General features: G+C 45.7%; 1 protein-coding gene across 5 annotated transcripts in view; it reads right to left on the bottom strand.

The window, feature by feature from the left end:
• Nucleotides 1–633: 633 nt before the first annotated feature.
• The window catches only part of CRYBG3 (crystallin beta-gamma domain containing 3), a 55,811-nt gene continuing 41,477 nt past the window's right edge, over nucleotides 634–14,967 (bottom strand). For all 5 annotated transcript variants that reach the window (XM_029579296.1, XM_029579294.1, XM_029579297.1 and 2 more), the window contains 10 exons: nucleotides 14,073–14,209; nucleotides 13,704–13,830; nucleotides 10,946–10,978; nucleotides 10,318–10,421; nucleotides 9,687–9,813; nucleotides 8,829–8,968; nucleotides 5,221–5,344; nucleotides 4,808–4,966; nucleotides 4,139–4,298; nucleotides 634–2,119 (listed from right to left, as the gene is read on the bottom strand). In XM_029579296.1, the coding sequence (XP_029435156.1) occupies nucleotides 2,031–2,119; nucleotides 4,139–4,298; nucleotides 4,808–4,966; nucleotides 5,221–5,344; nucleotides 8,829–8,968; nucleotides 9,687–9,813; nucleotides 10,318–10,421; nucleotides 10,946–10,978; nucleotides 13,704–13,830; nucleotides 14,073–14,209 (1,200 nt within the window). In that variant the 3' untranslated portion in view covers nucleotides 634–2,030. The remainder of the gene's footprint in view (nucleotides 2,120–4,138; nucleotides 4,299–4,807; nucleotides 4,967–5,220; nucleotides 5,345–8,828; nucleotides 8,969–9,686; nucleotides 9,814–10,317; nucleotides 10,422–10,945; nucleotides 10,979–13,703; nucleotides 13,831–14,072; nucleotides 14,210–14,967) is intronic.

A 14,967-nucleotide genomic window follows, 5' to 3' on the forward strand; every position in this document is an offset into this window, starting at 1 on the left:
ATGAAGATTTCACCATAAAAAAATGCACACAAAGGCAGCAGTTTTGTATAATAAAATATATTTACACAAAAATACATGTTACACAGAGCTGTGGGTTTATAGCAGCTGCTGGATTTTGCACTTAGAAAAGGCGAGGCTTTTGGTGCTGTGGAGTGTGGGTTTTGCCCTGGCCCAACAGCAGGTAACAAGCCTTAGCAACTGCCAGCAGGATTGCAAAGCCAGGTAGGTTTCCCTCTGTATATCTAGACAGTTCCCAGGCACAGCAAGTCATTTCCAATTAAATATTGCTTTATATACTGTAAAGTGCATGGAGGTAGGTATAGAGTTAAATGTCACTGCTATGGGTGCCAGGACAGGCAGGAGCTCTTCTGACACTGAGCCCAATAGGCTGTTAGTTTCCTCAGTCACCAGTGCAGCATCCTTACATACAAAAATATATTCGCTCCTCTGGGATGATTGCTCCCAGCACTCACTACGCTGCCCAGCCATCTTATCCACGTGATATCCTGTAGAAAGGACATCTACCCTTTCTTTGTGAGCATAATCTGGAGGGAGCAGTTAGGGATCAGGTTTTAAAAGCTGATCTATCCAATAATCATCCCTTTCTGAAATCCGGCATTTCTTGCTGTTCCGGGCCCCTGCTCTCGCACCCATACAGACAATAAAACTTTTTTTTTTTTTTTTTTTTTTTTACTGAATTTGCAGTAGCTACAGAGAAGTGATAAATACTACCTGAGAAGAGCAGTGCATGAGAGTGTAAGACTGTGGCTCAGCTAAAGGCCTGTGGGAGATAATAAACACCACTTCAGGCTCCCGGTCCTCTCTTGTCAGTGCCTTGGAAGGAGCGGAGCTGCTTGGATCCGTTCTGATGTTCCCCCAGTGGTTGGTGGGAGGGGCCCAAGCACCTGCGCTGTGGGAAGACCTGAAAAGACCACTTCTCATTACTTAGGTCATGGTCCTCGCCTCAGGTGGCAGGTAAAAGGCAGTTGCTTTAGCCATCAGGTAGAATCAGACTGTAATGATTAGGAAGGGCCTCGTCCCTCTTGTGCCAGAGCACCTCAATCCCTACCCGCCTCCCCCAAAACCTGGGCAGATGGGCGGCAGTAGTGGGAAACTTTCACTATTAGTGAATGAAGCTATTGTACCTGCAGTGAGATACGTAAAGTGCTCCATCAGGAATCTAACCAGACCACACATTTTACAGGGCCAGTTCCGACCTCCATATTGGGTCGAGGCAGGACCAGTCCATACCCCTGTTTTACACCGCAGAATATAGACCTGAGATCACATTCTTGGCATCTGTTCTTCAGCAGATTCTGGATTACAAGACAATAGTGGAGGAGTGGGAGCAGAACAGGAGACGGGTCTGACAATCCTGAACCCCTGAAAATGCAAAGCACTTAAACCTAGAGCACGTGCATTGCCCATCTCCCATCAAGAGCCCAGGTGCCTGTGTCCTGACTCCAATCCTCAGACTGCAGGCTGTGTTCCTCTTGCCTCTGTCCAAAGGTCAACAGTCTGGGAGAGAAGAATGACCTCTCTTATTTCCTTCCCTGAGGCCACTCTTCAGCCAAAAAGTGGTGCCATGGCTGGTGATAAACAGTACTGCAGCACCATGGTGGACAGAGAGCCAGACAGCAGCAAATGGAGGTGGAGTTCTTGTAAAACTTCCACTATGCAGATCTCCTTGGTGGCAACAAAAAAAATGAAGATAGAGATATTGCAAGCTTTTATGTTTTCTAGTTGCCAATAACTTAAACTTCTGATTTTCCGTGAATCCAATCAGTTGAAGTTCTTACCAAAGAAAATGTGAGTTCTACTGCTTTGGGAGCCAAAGTGCTTAACTGGGTAATGAGTACTAATTAATGCAAGGGGTTAATTGGTTGCAGTGGGTTTTGGCAGCTGTGGAAGAGCTCTGAATAGTAACAGACACAGTAGCAGGTGCATCATGGGGGGGTGCTCTGCTGTTGGGCTTCAGTCTGTACGGCGCCCCTGTTGTGACAGTAATGGTACGATTCCCCAGGCTCTGCTCATAGTATTTCCACGGCCCATTTCTGCAGATGTTCACTTCCCAGAGGGTGGTTCACCACGATGTGGTTCCTGTCGTAATACTTTCCTCCTAGAAATCAACATTCAGAAAGATCAGTTAAGTCCTGAAGGACATGGATCAAGGGGCGAACCCTTACCTGTGTCTGGAGGAAACAATGGACCTTTCCAGTGCAGAGACCCGAGTGTGGCAAGTATATATCAGTCTGGTAAAAGGCACAACTCAGTATGATTCACTTCAGTCCTCGCTGCAAATGGGTTTTCAGGATATCCTTAATATGCATGAGATAGGTTTACATACAATGAAGGCTTGTGTGCAAGCAAATCCAAACTGGGTGCATAATCATTAGGGATATCCTGAAAACCCAACCTATTTGCAGCCCTTGAGGATTGGAAATGATTACCACTGGACTACACTATACATCATACACACAATTCAATATCTCTCATGTACTAGTGCTGGAATGGGATTTTATTATTCCCTGACTAATATCAGCAAAGGATTAAAATGTTTCCTGCCTGTATAGTGAGGAACAGATTACCCCAGAGCTCTGAAGAAATGAACAGCCTCTCAGTTAATGAAGTGCACAGACCCTTCCTGCAAGTTGTGCCTTACATCTTCCTGCAACGTAACTTCTAATTGTTAGCCCTTTCACTATGGGAAATGCCCGTTTCCAATGTTAAGGAGTCAATTGCTAAGGAAGGCTTCCAAGGAACGCCATCTGTCCGCACACCTAACTACTCCCTTCTGCCTACTGTACCATTTCTTTTTGGATGTTTAAGGACTGGCTACTTTGGGTACTAGAATGCAGTATACTGAAGGGTGTTCTTCTCTCTTTTAGTTTAGTGACAAAAGGAACGCTATCAGCTCAGTATTTGCAGGCAGCCCTTTGGCTGCAAGAGCAGCTGCTTCTCTCTTCAGGGTAGGTAGCAGGCTTCTGCCAAAATCCCAGAGATTGGTCACTGCAGGCAGTAGCCGTGGCTAACCACAACTCCACCGCCACTTCTAATGGGAGTGCCCAGCATGCCTCAGCTACCGGCTCACATCTACACTCTGTGCTGAGAAACAAATGTTTTCCATTAAACAAAGGCATGCTTCATTTTATCTCATTTGTATTAATTGCTGGTGGTTTTTGGATAGCGAGTAGATCTCTGCTCACTACTGTGCATAGTACACTGTGTATCGGTACTGATGAGGGCACACGGTAACATGACGACAATTTGCAGCAGCTGTTATCCTTAGTACCCCTTTGTATCCTGCCCTACAGCAGTTACCTTTACTGCACCTCTGTATCCTGCCCTGCACCTGTACTGCACCTCTTTAGCCCTATGACGAAAGGCTAAAGAGGTTAGGGCTGTTCAGCCTGGAGAAGAGACTGCTGAGGGGGGATATGATAGAGGTCTACAAAATCATGAAAGGACTTGAACTGGTAAATGTGAAACGGTTAGTTTCTCTTTCAAATAATATAAGGATTAGTCTAACCATGAAGTTAGCAAGTAGACCATTTAAAACAAATCAGAAAATTCTTTTACACTCAACACATAATTAAGCTCTGGAATTTGTTGCCAGAGGATGTGGTCATGGCAGTTAGTGTAGCTGTGTTTAAAAAAGGTTTGGATAAGTTCCTAGAGCAGAAGTCCATAAACTGCTATTAATCAATGAGGATTAGTAACTTGGGGGTTTATTTAATGTTTGGGTACTTGTGACCTGGATTGGCCACTGTTGGAAACAGGATACTGAGCTTGATCTTTCTCTGACCCAGTATGCCATTTCTTACGTTCACCTCTGTATCCTGCCCCCGTTACCCTTACTGCCTTGCTCAGCCCTGCACTGAACAGATTTCACATTTCCCTTCCTTTCTTCCTCCCTTGCTCCACTTCTTTCCTTCTGCCTCTTTAGACTCCTTAAAATCCCCAAATGGATAAAGCAATAACTGGTTTGAAACCTGCTGTTTGCTTCCTTCTCACTGCTGGTCATTTTTATTTTACAGACCACAGTTGCACTGTTTGGGGCTTACAAAGCACCGGTAGAGGGGGGGGAACAGTGAATGCATGGAACGACAATAGAGATGATGGCCTCCCCCGCACATACCTTTCACATCCAGGAGGAGCTGCTCACTGAGGTAGCAGGATATTGTGCCGTTCTTATGGAATCTCCACTTCTGCCTTGGCTTCCCGTGCTCTGTCCAGAGCGCTACCTTAGATCCAGGCGCATCCCGGCCACCAATGACATCCAGACAGGCACCCGTGATCTGGTGGATTTACACAGAAGAAAGGGGTCATGGTGTGATGGGCTGCTCAGCTCAGATCGGGTTTATACGAGTTCAGAACCACATCCCATTATTGCCCAGGGTCAAACACTTCAGAACCCAAACCACAACTCAGCCATCACAGCAAAGCCACACCACGCCAGGTCAATTCATTTATATGTTCTGAAAGTCCAACAGAGGCCCAAGACAGGGACACATTACTGCAGCTCCTTTCCCAATATGAAAACAAGAAGTGTCAGTGTTTGGCAGCTTTGTAACTCATTTTCACTCTGCAAATCTGGAAACAAGGCTTGGATGTAAAGAGGAGTCTTACTCCTCTCACCACATGCATCTGAAGCTTCTCTCTCGTTACCGGTGAAGTTAGGAGCAGGCCATTATCTTCAGCTTTCTGCCCCTTCACATTTCTAAATGTTAAAAGATTTACTGAGTCTGGAATCACCATATTTCCATTAATAAGTCATGTAACTTAAGTGCTGCATTAGACAGATTACCTTGGACTTGATGAGCCCTCGGCGATAGTACCAGATCTGAGTGTCTTTACCGTTCCACGCAGACAGACATACAGATGTTCCTCTGGTGTCTGTCACTTTCCCTGTCACTGTCAGGTATTTTTCTTCTGCTTGGTGTTTTATTTGGAAATATACTGTGGGCTGAGACAGAAAACAGCCATGTCATTTGCTGCAGAAGCAAACATGGAAGCCTTCTCTACATTGCCATGTCATCTACCTGGCACTCTACTGAAGTTGTAGCAGGCTCAGGAAATAGCCAAAGCCAAGTCACAGAATATGGACAGAGCAGCATCCAAGGGGCCAAGCTAGTCGCCCAGCTCCTGAACTAAGGTGGCTAGATAATCTGAAAATGAATCCCCCAAGATGTTAACCGATTATGTCTGCTGAATCTTTACCTGTTTCAAAGGCCGTAGGGAGCCAACTGCCTTCCATCCGCTGAATTCCATCCAGCTGGGGATCTCACAGGGCTCTAGAAGAGCCTGCCGGCCTAGGAAATTGGCTCCTTCATACATAATCCATCTGCATAAACAGAGAACATAGCCACAAAGTGCACATGTAGACAAGAGGGCTGGCAGCACTTGGGCCTATCTGCTACTTAACTGTAGGCCACTCCAGTGCAGATGGAAGGGGCCATTTTCCAAGTTCTCCGAGGCAGTCCATCTGCTATAAATGCCTGTTTCTATGCATGCCAACTACTTCAACAAAATACAGACTGAAGATCAATGTCAAGCGAGCAAATGACTGAGTGCCTGATAAAACAGTGAAAGTCCCCGATTAAAAGGTAGGGTTTAGGTTATAATCTTTCATCTCTAGAATTCAGACCACCCGATTCTGAACTCTGATCCTCGAGGACTGCAAGCAGGTTTGGTTTTCAGAGCATCCCAGCTATGTAATAAATGAGTCTGGTTCTAGCCCACACGATGCAAATATATCTGACAAATATTCACCATGGGTGGCCTGAAAAGCTTGAGTTGCTTGTGGTCCTCACTGAGAACCCCTCACCTATATACCTCCATTTCTCTGTAATCACTGGAACGTGCCCTGCTGGCAATTTTCTGGTCAGAGTGGATAAATACAAATGTTGGACTGGTCCGACTAGATTCCAGTGCTGGAATGTGCTCAGTGAGCATTAGACCATGTGAGTTCTTTTCACAAAGAACCCAGTTAAAATTAAGATAACATCTGCACTCCTTCCCAACCCCAAAGGCCTTAAGCAGATTGGAAAAGATCCAGATGCAGGTGGAGTTTATTCGGGTACATCTGTCACCGAGGCATCATGGCTAAACCCATTCAGAGGGGAAATGAACCTTGTAATTACTGCATTTTTTCTCGGGGGCCTGTCTGAGGCCAGGAGTCTCGGCAAACACTCTGGCAGAGCCCGGAACAGGCAGGGCTCAAGCTCCAGTCACGCAGCATCCAGCCTGCCCCCAGGAAAGGCAGTGATCTGGCAGTGGGCCCCGAGCCGTAAAGGATACGTCTCAATAAGAGAGCTGATTGTGCAGATGCTACTGCAGAGGACAGGCACTTGCAAGGCCCATCACAGCGTCAACCCCGGGAACGCCAACACATTCAACGGCACGCACAGCTGCTCAACACGGGTCGCCAAAACATTTGCAGCATATTTTGTCAAGTTCTTGAAAATCAAAGTTCAAGCTTGTGCCTCTGTTTCTGAGAATTTCCACAACTTCTGGTTAATGCAATTCCTCACACCACCCCATGAATTGGTTTATTAATGGGGCTCCGTGCTGTAGAACATGGGAGCAAACGCAGTGACGGCAGCAGGGAGAACAGATTTTACAGATGAGAGGAGAATAAAGAGCCCCCCACCCAGATTACAAGAGGAGAAGCAGAGAGGAACTCAAGCCAAGAAGTGACAGGAATGCCATAAAATTAACTGGGGTCGGTGGCACGGCATAGGAGTGAAACTGGGCAGCATGGATGATCTCCTGCCATCAGGTTCCACATTTCTAGGCAACTGACACTAAACTCTCTGCAGGAACAGCACAAGAATCTATTTTGTGCAGAGGTGGTGTGCAAGTTTGCAAGTCTGTACTTTGGGACAAAGCCAGCAGCTACTCTTTACCCGCAGACATTGTCTGGGCTTTTGCCTCTGATTTTTCTGCAGGTAGATTCTGCATAGACTTGAAAATGCTATTCCTGCATACTATTTCCCAGTCTTGCCCAAAACAATCTCCCCAGCAACCCCCAACTCTAGGAACACCTCCCCTAAACGTGGCTAAAAGTCCATGCGATGTGACATCTTTAGCTGCACTGAGGAAGGGTGGCTTTCAAACTGCAGGTTACCTGCATAAAATGGCTTTGCAAATCTTTCTCCCCAGAAAGTGGAGCCAGATCTCTGAACACTGTGAGTCAGGCAACCAGGGGCAGGTTTCAACCCTTAGCGCTACAGGGCTCCTTTAAAATGAGGACAGTGGGAATTAGAGATGTGAATCAGAACCGGAATCTGAATCGTCCGGCCCGATTGGGTTTTTGTTTATCGGCTGCACTCGAGCCAATAAACAAAAAACCCACCCCAACCCTTTAAAAATCGACCCCTTAGCTTCCCCACCCTCCCGACCCCCCAAAAAATGTTTTAAAATTACCTGGTGGTCCAGTGGGGGCGCGGGGAGCGATCTCCCGCTCTCAGGCCATCAACTGCGCTAATAAAAATGGCGCCAATGGCCCTTTGCCCTTACCATGTGACAGGGTATCCATGCCATTTGGGGGGGGGGGGCGGGAAGGTGGGGGAAGCTAAGGGGTCGGTGGGTTTGTTTGTTTTTTTTATCGGGCCATCGGCCCCGGGGCTTCCACTAGACTACCAGGTACTCATAAAAAGTTTTGGGGGGTTCGGGAAGGTGGGGGAAGGTGAGGGTTTAGTTTTAAAGGGCCGGGGTGGATTTAGGGATTTTGGTGTGCCGGTTTTCCCCCCTCCCCCGATTTACGATTTTTCACGATAAATCAGGGGAATTTCTATTGTATCGCGCACTCTTAACGATTTTTGACGAGTTAAAAAATATCGGACGATTTTTTAAATAGTCAAAAAACGATTCACATCCTTAGTGGGAATAAATTAGCCAGGGAAGGCTTCTGGTGACCCTCCTCCATGAGAAAAATCACTTTGCAATGACCCTGCAAATAAGTGTGCAGGTGCTGCTACTGAGGAGAGAGAGCGTGCATTCCTGCTAGTAATCCTTGACGAGAAAAAAATAGCACCAGGTTTTGGCTTCTAAGTCAGACAAGAGAGGGGGACGTTGGCTGCATGGCGGGTAAGTCACACATCACAACGCAGTTACCTCTGACACCCCCTGCAAAACTGCTCTTAGTGTTTAGATGTGGAGGCTTCTCACCATTTCTCTTACTAGCCCCTACACTAATGAATTTGCTCTGCGGCTTTCTTCTTTCAGTGCATCAATAAATAAATGAGATGGCAGTGAATTTCATGCAAGGCCAATGTTCAGTTTCACAGCGTGACCAACTACTGAACACCTTCTCACGGCTGAGACTTTACGGTACTTTTCCCTTAAAAGAAATAAAATAAAATCCAGAGTTTGGGAAAGGCGCACAGGAGCATAAGAATATGAGAAGCACCATAGAAGAGCAATGATCCATCAAGCCCAGCCACCTTGCTCTGGAAGTACCCCGCAAATCCTAGGATGAAAGAGAAACCAAAGTCTATCTGGTTAGGAATTATTTACGGACCAGTCCGCCATTTTTAAACTCAGTTACACGACCAGCCTTAGCCACGTTTTCTGGCATAAGTTCCATACCTTAACTGTGCACAGACTGAAAAAAAATGTGTGACTGACCGCCAGTGTACCAAAGCACACCCATGTGATCCACTCCTGCCCAAGGAGATGGCTGTCAGCTTATAAAGGAAAGGTGACCGTGTAATAAGAAACCATTAGTGATGCAAGAGAAAAGCACGAACCATCTCCATTCTGATGGAGCCTGTTTTTAGCTGGCAGAAGCATACAAGCAGTGGAAACATTTGTGTAATACTCACAGTCCACTCTCTACCCTGACCGACTGGGTGTAGAAGTACAGGTCCTGGTTCAGGATGCTGTGTGCTGCTTCCTCAAACTGCAGCTCTCGGCCTTCACAAGAATCGAGAGCAAACAGACTGATGGAGGGCTCTGCAAACACCTGAGAACACACATCAATGTGATGGGCATATGCCAGCGAAAAAGCACCTCACAGGAACCTGCCTTTACCAAGTCATTGCTAGACTGGGCACAGAAAATGCACAGTGAGAGCAGCAGCCCATGCCAGGTCCCATTAGCCGAGATGCTGTCAAGAACTGTGGGCAAGGCTAACACAAAATGTGTGGGACCTGAGACCCTTGCAATCACTCTCTGAGGTGCTGAACAATGCATGAGCAACTGCTGCCACCCCTTTGCAGGATTTACCCTGGACCCCAAGGAATACCCCAAGGTCTCAGGGCATGAAAGGACCCCTGCAGGCAGAGCCGCTGACAACTCTTTGCATTTGGGCTTTGGAATAGGGGGGCAGTCTGAAAACATCCTTTCCAATGTCAGACTGCCTTCAGATATCCTGGCATGTGGCCCTGCAGAGAGGCGTTTCCCCACTCATACACAGCGTCTTCATGCACACTCATGATAAAGCACTGCAAACCCTACAAGCAGAAAACATTTCATTCCCGTGTGAGGTGGCGCTGGCACGTGCAGGGACCTTGTAACTGGACAAGCTTCCATAACCACAAGAAAAGCACACGGACACAGGGATAGCTTAACTGCCCAGAAAAAGAAACAAAAAGAGTTCACCCTTCTCAGCATTTCTCTTGTTTTTAGTTTGTCTTGCAGTATTGCGCCACTTATTACAGGACGGAGCAGACGGCGCTTACATGCTCCACTGGCTGCAGGGATTTGATGTCCACCGTTGGGCAGCCACAGGAAGCAAGGTTGGGGTAATGGCCTTCTTCCAACACGCAGTAATGGACAGCCCTTTCCCACTCATAGCGCAGGAGCCAGCTGAAGGAATCAAGAAGCAAAAGCACTTAAACCCGAGTTCAGGACAGAAATAGTGAAATGCAGACACATGCAGACAATTCAGCTGAAAGTGCTTGTGAGAATGCAATAAAATAACAAAAAAGAAAAGATAGCAGACAAGCCTACTCCAAAAGTAGAAAGTGCACTGCATGAAACCCGAAAGTAAACCTGCAGTCATGTATTGTTTAAAATATAAAAAAATCAGTCATCCAAAAAGTTTACAAAATTAGAAACACTACTTGCAATATATTTATTAAATAGTGAATATTAGTCAATAATTTGCATTGTAATGGACATTGTATTTAAGTACATACAATTTAAAATGCATCCTGTAGTCACACACACACACCCTCAAAAAAACCCCAAAAAACTAACAAACTGAAAGATGTGTCAGTACTGAAGCAAACTCCTGGCATGGAGTTAGGAGGCACACTGCTCATGAGCCAATATTGGGCAAATGAGATTACTGAAAATGAGGACACATACCATCCTCGCAAAACCTTAATGGAGCCGGGTGATGCTAAGTCAGAAACTTCCGCTGTGAAAGCCACACAAGCTCCCTGGAAATTCTCCTGGCTGTATGCTTTGAGCTGTAAAATAACAAAGAGTTTTAGTCATGCTAACAAGAAAGACTTTGACCACTGTCCTGACCTAGTCCATAGAACCTCCTGATTAAAACCTGAAAACATCTGGCGCCCAGCACCTTCCCTGGCACCAGTCTAGGCAAATAGTGCAATCCCTTCCCTCCATCCAGATCCTCTCTCTAGGGCCCTTCCTCACCACTCTATAAAGTTATAGCAATTGGTTTAAATACATGGAGTGTTGCTTGTGAGTATTCTGTTCACACGTGGCCACTGTGTGCCGAGTTCCTTAGGGCTCCGATCATCCCTATGAGAGCCAGCAGGGTGTGTGGGCACACAGTTGATAAGTGAGCATGGCCAGTGCAGAAAGAATGCCCAGCAAACATGGAGGATTTAACTCCAGCAGCACAAACACTTCCATACTCACAGCTATAAGTAGGTTATAGACAAACTCTGTTTCAGAAGAAATGGTTATAGGAGACTGTTCTGCACATGCCAAAGAAATATGCTTATAAAACGCTTATAAAACATACCAGGTGCACAGGCTCCTGTCTCCCAAGAGGTTCCTACAATACAAGAAAAATGAGGCATTTCTTGGCATCTGTATCACCCACCACCACCACTACCCTGAATGTTCCATCACCATGAAAACCAAAATACAGATTGCATGAAAGTAAAAGTTAAACCAGGCAATTTGGCTATCTCAAAATAAGCTATCATCAAACATCCAAAACTCTGAAATAATACACCTCACAAGATTCCCATTATACAATGCCCCATCTGAACTTACTATTAATGGTCAAAGTATTCAAATGATAAAATCTGTTCGAAATCTTGGCATACAAATTGATCCATCATTAAGCATGAATGTTCAAATTAAAAGTCTAACCCGGACTTCCTATCACAAATTGAAGCTGTAACGACACCTCAAGCCATTTCTGGATCCCATTGATTTCCATACAGTTTATAGAGATTCTCTAGTACAGATTACTGCAATTCTTTATTCATTGGCTTTGCCTAAACATACTCTCCACCCATTACAAATTATCCAAAACTCTACAGCTCACTTACTGACTGACACACCAGTTTGTGAGCACATTACCCCAATTTTACAGCAACTCCACGTTACCAATAGCATTCAGAATTGAATATAAACTTGCCACAAAGGAAAATTGGTTCTTACTTCCTAATTTGCGTTCCTGTAGTACCACGGATCAGTCCAGCCTCCTAGGTTTATTCATCCCTGCCAGCAGATGGAGACAGAGAAAGCTTCACTGACACTGCTTGATAAGCCCTGCTGCCACCTGCAGTTCTTCAGTATTGATCTATACCCAAGCAAAAACATTATATGCAAAAATTTGATAAAAACTTGTGAAAAAATTGTAAGTTGTGAATAAACGAAAAGAAGTATGCCGAAAGGATTACAGCTGAGCAGAGGACTCTCCCCCTCCAAAACTGGGCGGGGTCTGGACTGATCCGTGGTACTACAGGAACGAAAAAGCAGGTAAGAACCAATTTTCCTTTCTCTGTACGTACCCGGATCAGTCCAGACTCCTGGGATGTACCAAAGCTTCCTAGAGAGGATGGGACCTGGAGAGTCCTGTTCGCAAGACACTTTTGCCAAAAGACTGGGAGTTCAGATCCCCCAAATCCAGTTTGTAATGCGTCACAATGGTTTGCAGCGACTTCCAAGTCGCCGCTCTGCAAATCTCCTGCGGAGACACCAACTGATCCTCCACCCACGAAACCGCCTGAACCTGTTGAGTTCAGGCGGTTTCGTGGGTGGAGTGGGCCTGCAAACCCTCAGGAACTTGATGGCCCTTGATAATATAAGCCAACCCAATAGCCTCCTTAAGCCACCTTGCAATGGTTGCTTTGGAGGCATGGCTACCTTTCTTTGATCTGCTCCATAAAACGAAAAGATGACACGACCTTCTGAAAATCATTAGTAACCTTGAGATACCGCAGCAAAGCCCTGCGGATATCCAATAGCTTAAGCTCTCGAGCATGCGGCACAATTCTGGGAAAGCTGGGAGTTCGACAGACTGATTGACATGGAAAGCAAAGACCACCTTCGGAACAAAAGAAGGAACCATACGCAACAAGGCTCCTGAATCTGAAATTTGAAGGAAAGGGTCACGACACAACAAAGCCTGCAATTCCAAAATCCTCCTGGTGGAACAGTTGGCCACTAAGATGATGACCTTTGAGAGTCAAGTCCTTAAGGGATACTCTCTGAATTGGCTCAAATGGAGCAACACACTACACTCGCAAAACTAGATTAAGGTTCCAGGGGGGACAGACCTTCTGCAACGGAGGATGCAAATTCTTAACTCCCCGAAGGAATCTCAGCACATCAGGATGGGTGATAAGGTGTAGCCCTCAACTTTTCCCTGTAAGCAAGCTAGAGTCTCTACCTACACCCTAAGAGAGTTAAAGGCAAGCCCTTTAGCTAAATCTTCTTGTAGGAAAGACAAAGTGTGAGATAACGAGCCAGAACCACCGTATTCCTTTGGCCATACACCAAGCCTAAAAAACCTTCCAAACCTGAACGTACGAGAGGAAAGTAGACTTCCGCCTAGCCTGCAAAAGAAAAGTAACCGAAGCAGTGTCAATGAAGCTTTCTCTGCTCCATCTGTGGCAGGGATGAATAAACCCAGGAGACTGGACTAATCCAGGTACGTACAGGGAATCGTACACGCTCTCATATATAATGTTCAATACCCATGAATAAACGCCATCAAGAAAATACATTCCCTGGCGAGATCCCTCCAATCAGCAAATCAGAATATTCTGGATATCCCCTCCCCTAAAATTTTGCATCTGGGCGAAACTAGAGAAAGAGCACTTTCAATAGTAGGTGCAACCTTTTGGAACTCGTTACCAAATGAACTAAGAAACCTAAAAGATCCTAGGTTTTTTAATAAAGCTTTAAAGACTTTTATTTAAACTCGCTTTTAATGTCTAAAACCAGCTGTATGATTCTTTTAACTGCTTGCTCCTATGCAATGTCTATTCTATGCGACTTTGTTGTCATGTTTTAAAAAAATCTGTGAATGTAGGAAAGGCGGGCTATAAAATGTTTTAAATAAAATAAATAACCAGCAGTTTTTCCTCTTACTCAAAGCTGGTCACTGGGTAATAGAAAAACAAGTTAATATTTGCTTTTGTCCACAATACCTTAAAAAAACCTCATGAATTCTAAAGCATTAAGTATTTCTGAAATTACAGTGATTGCGCTTGTCTGAATCATCCTATTTTTCCTAGGAATGGTCCTTCCCAGACACTCACCAGCATTACTGGTCGTATGGACAAGATGGTGTTACTGGAGGCTCCCCAGTCCAAGCAGCTCTTGTACCTCCCTTTCTCCAGCACATACTGCTCCCCGTTGTAATGCTTCTGCTGGTAAGCGACCCACCTGTGACACAACACAAGCTCTGAGGTGTGGGCTGCACTCCTGGCACAGGATCATTCATGGGCCCCTACCTCCAATAAGCCTGCTACAGCAGTGGCTACATCCTCAATACACAGCAAGCAGGTGATTAAGGAAAGAAACTCAACATCTGAACAGGTGTACCCCATCACCACTGGAAAACATTCAACAGTCCCTGACGTTACCTGGGCTGCTAGAGAAGGCTCTGGGAGGTGGCTCATACTTACATCCCATTCTGGACTTGAATTGATCTCATTTCTATACCAAAGCCAGCCTCTTCCAAATCTGGAATGTCTTGATTGAATTCTACCATTTTTACGTCTGTGTCTGATTCAAGAAGTTTAACTGATGGTTCCAGAAAATCCTACAATGAAGCAGGGGAAAGGAATGAGAGCAGCACTACCTCACCCATGGAGGAGGTGATGGAGAACAAGGATATCTGGATTCAAGAAAGCATAGCATAAACACGAGGCCTAATTTTTAAACTTATCCAGGTATCAGGCCGATACAGTACAGTGCGCTCCAGTGGAGTGCACTGTTAACCCGCATTTGGACGCGCATTTGATGCGCTAGCTTTTCCCCTTATTCAGTATGGGGTATTAGCACGTCGAAAATGCGCGTCCAACACCCCCCCCCCCCCCCCGAGACTAATAGCGCCCGCAACATGCAAATGGATGTTGATGGCCCTATTAGTCATTCCCACGTGATATAGTAAGTAAATGTGTAGCCAAGCCGCACATTTTACTTTAAGAAATTAGCGCATACCCAAAGGTAGGCGTTAATTTCTGACGGCACTGGGGAAGTGCACAGAAAAGCAGTAACAACTGCTTTTCTGTGCACCCTCCGACTTAATATCATGGCGATATTAAGTCGGAGGTCCCAAAAGTTAAAAAAAAGTTAAAAATAAAAAATTTAAAATCAGCCCGCAGCTCACGGATTGAAAACCGGACACTCAATTTTGCCGGCGTCCAGTTTCTCAACCTGTGGCTGTCAGTGGGCTTGAGAACCGATGCCAGCAAAATTGAGCGTCGCCTGTCAAACCCGCTGACAGCCGCCGCTCCTGTCCAAAAAGAGGCGCTAAGGACGCGCTAGTGTCCATAAGAACATGCCATACTGGGTCAG

Source organism: Rhinatrema bivittatum, chromosome 15, assembly GCF_901001135.1.
Source record: "Rhinatrema bivittatum chromosome 15, aRhiBiv1.1, whole genome shotgun sequence".
NCBI classification, from domain to species: Eukaryota; Metazoa; Chordata; class Amphibia; order Gymnophiona; family Rhinatrematidae; genus Rhinatrema; species Rhinatrema bivittatum.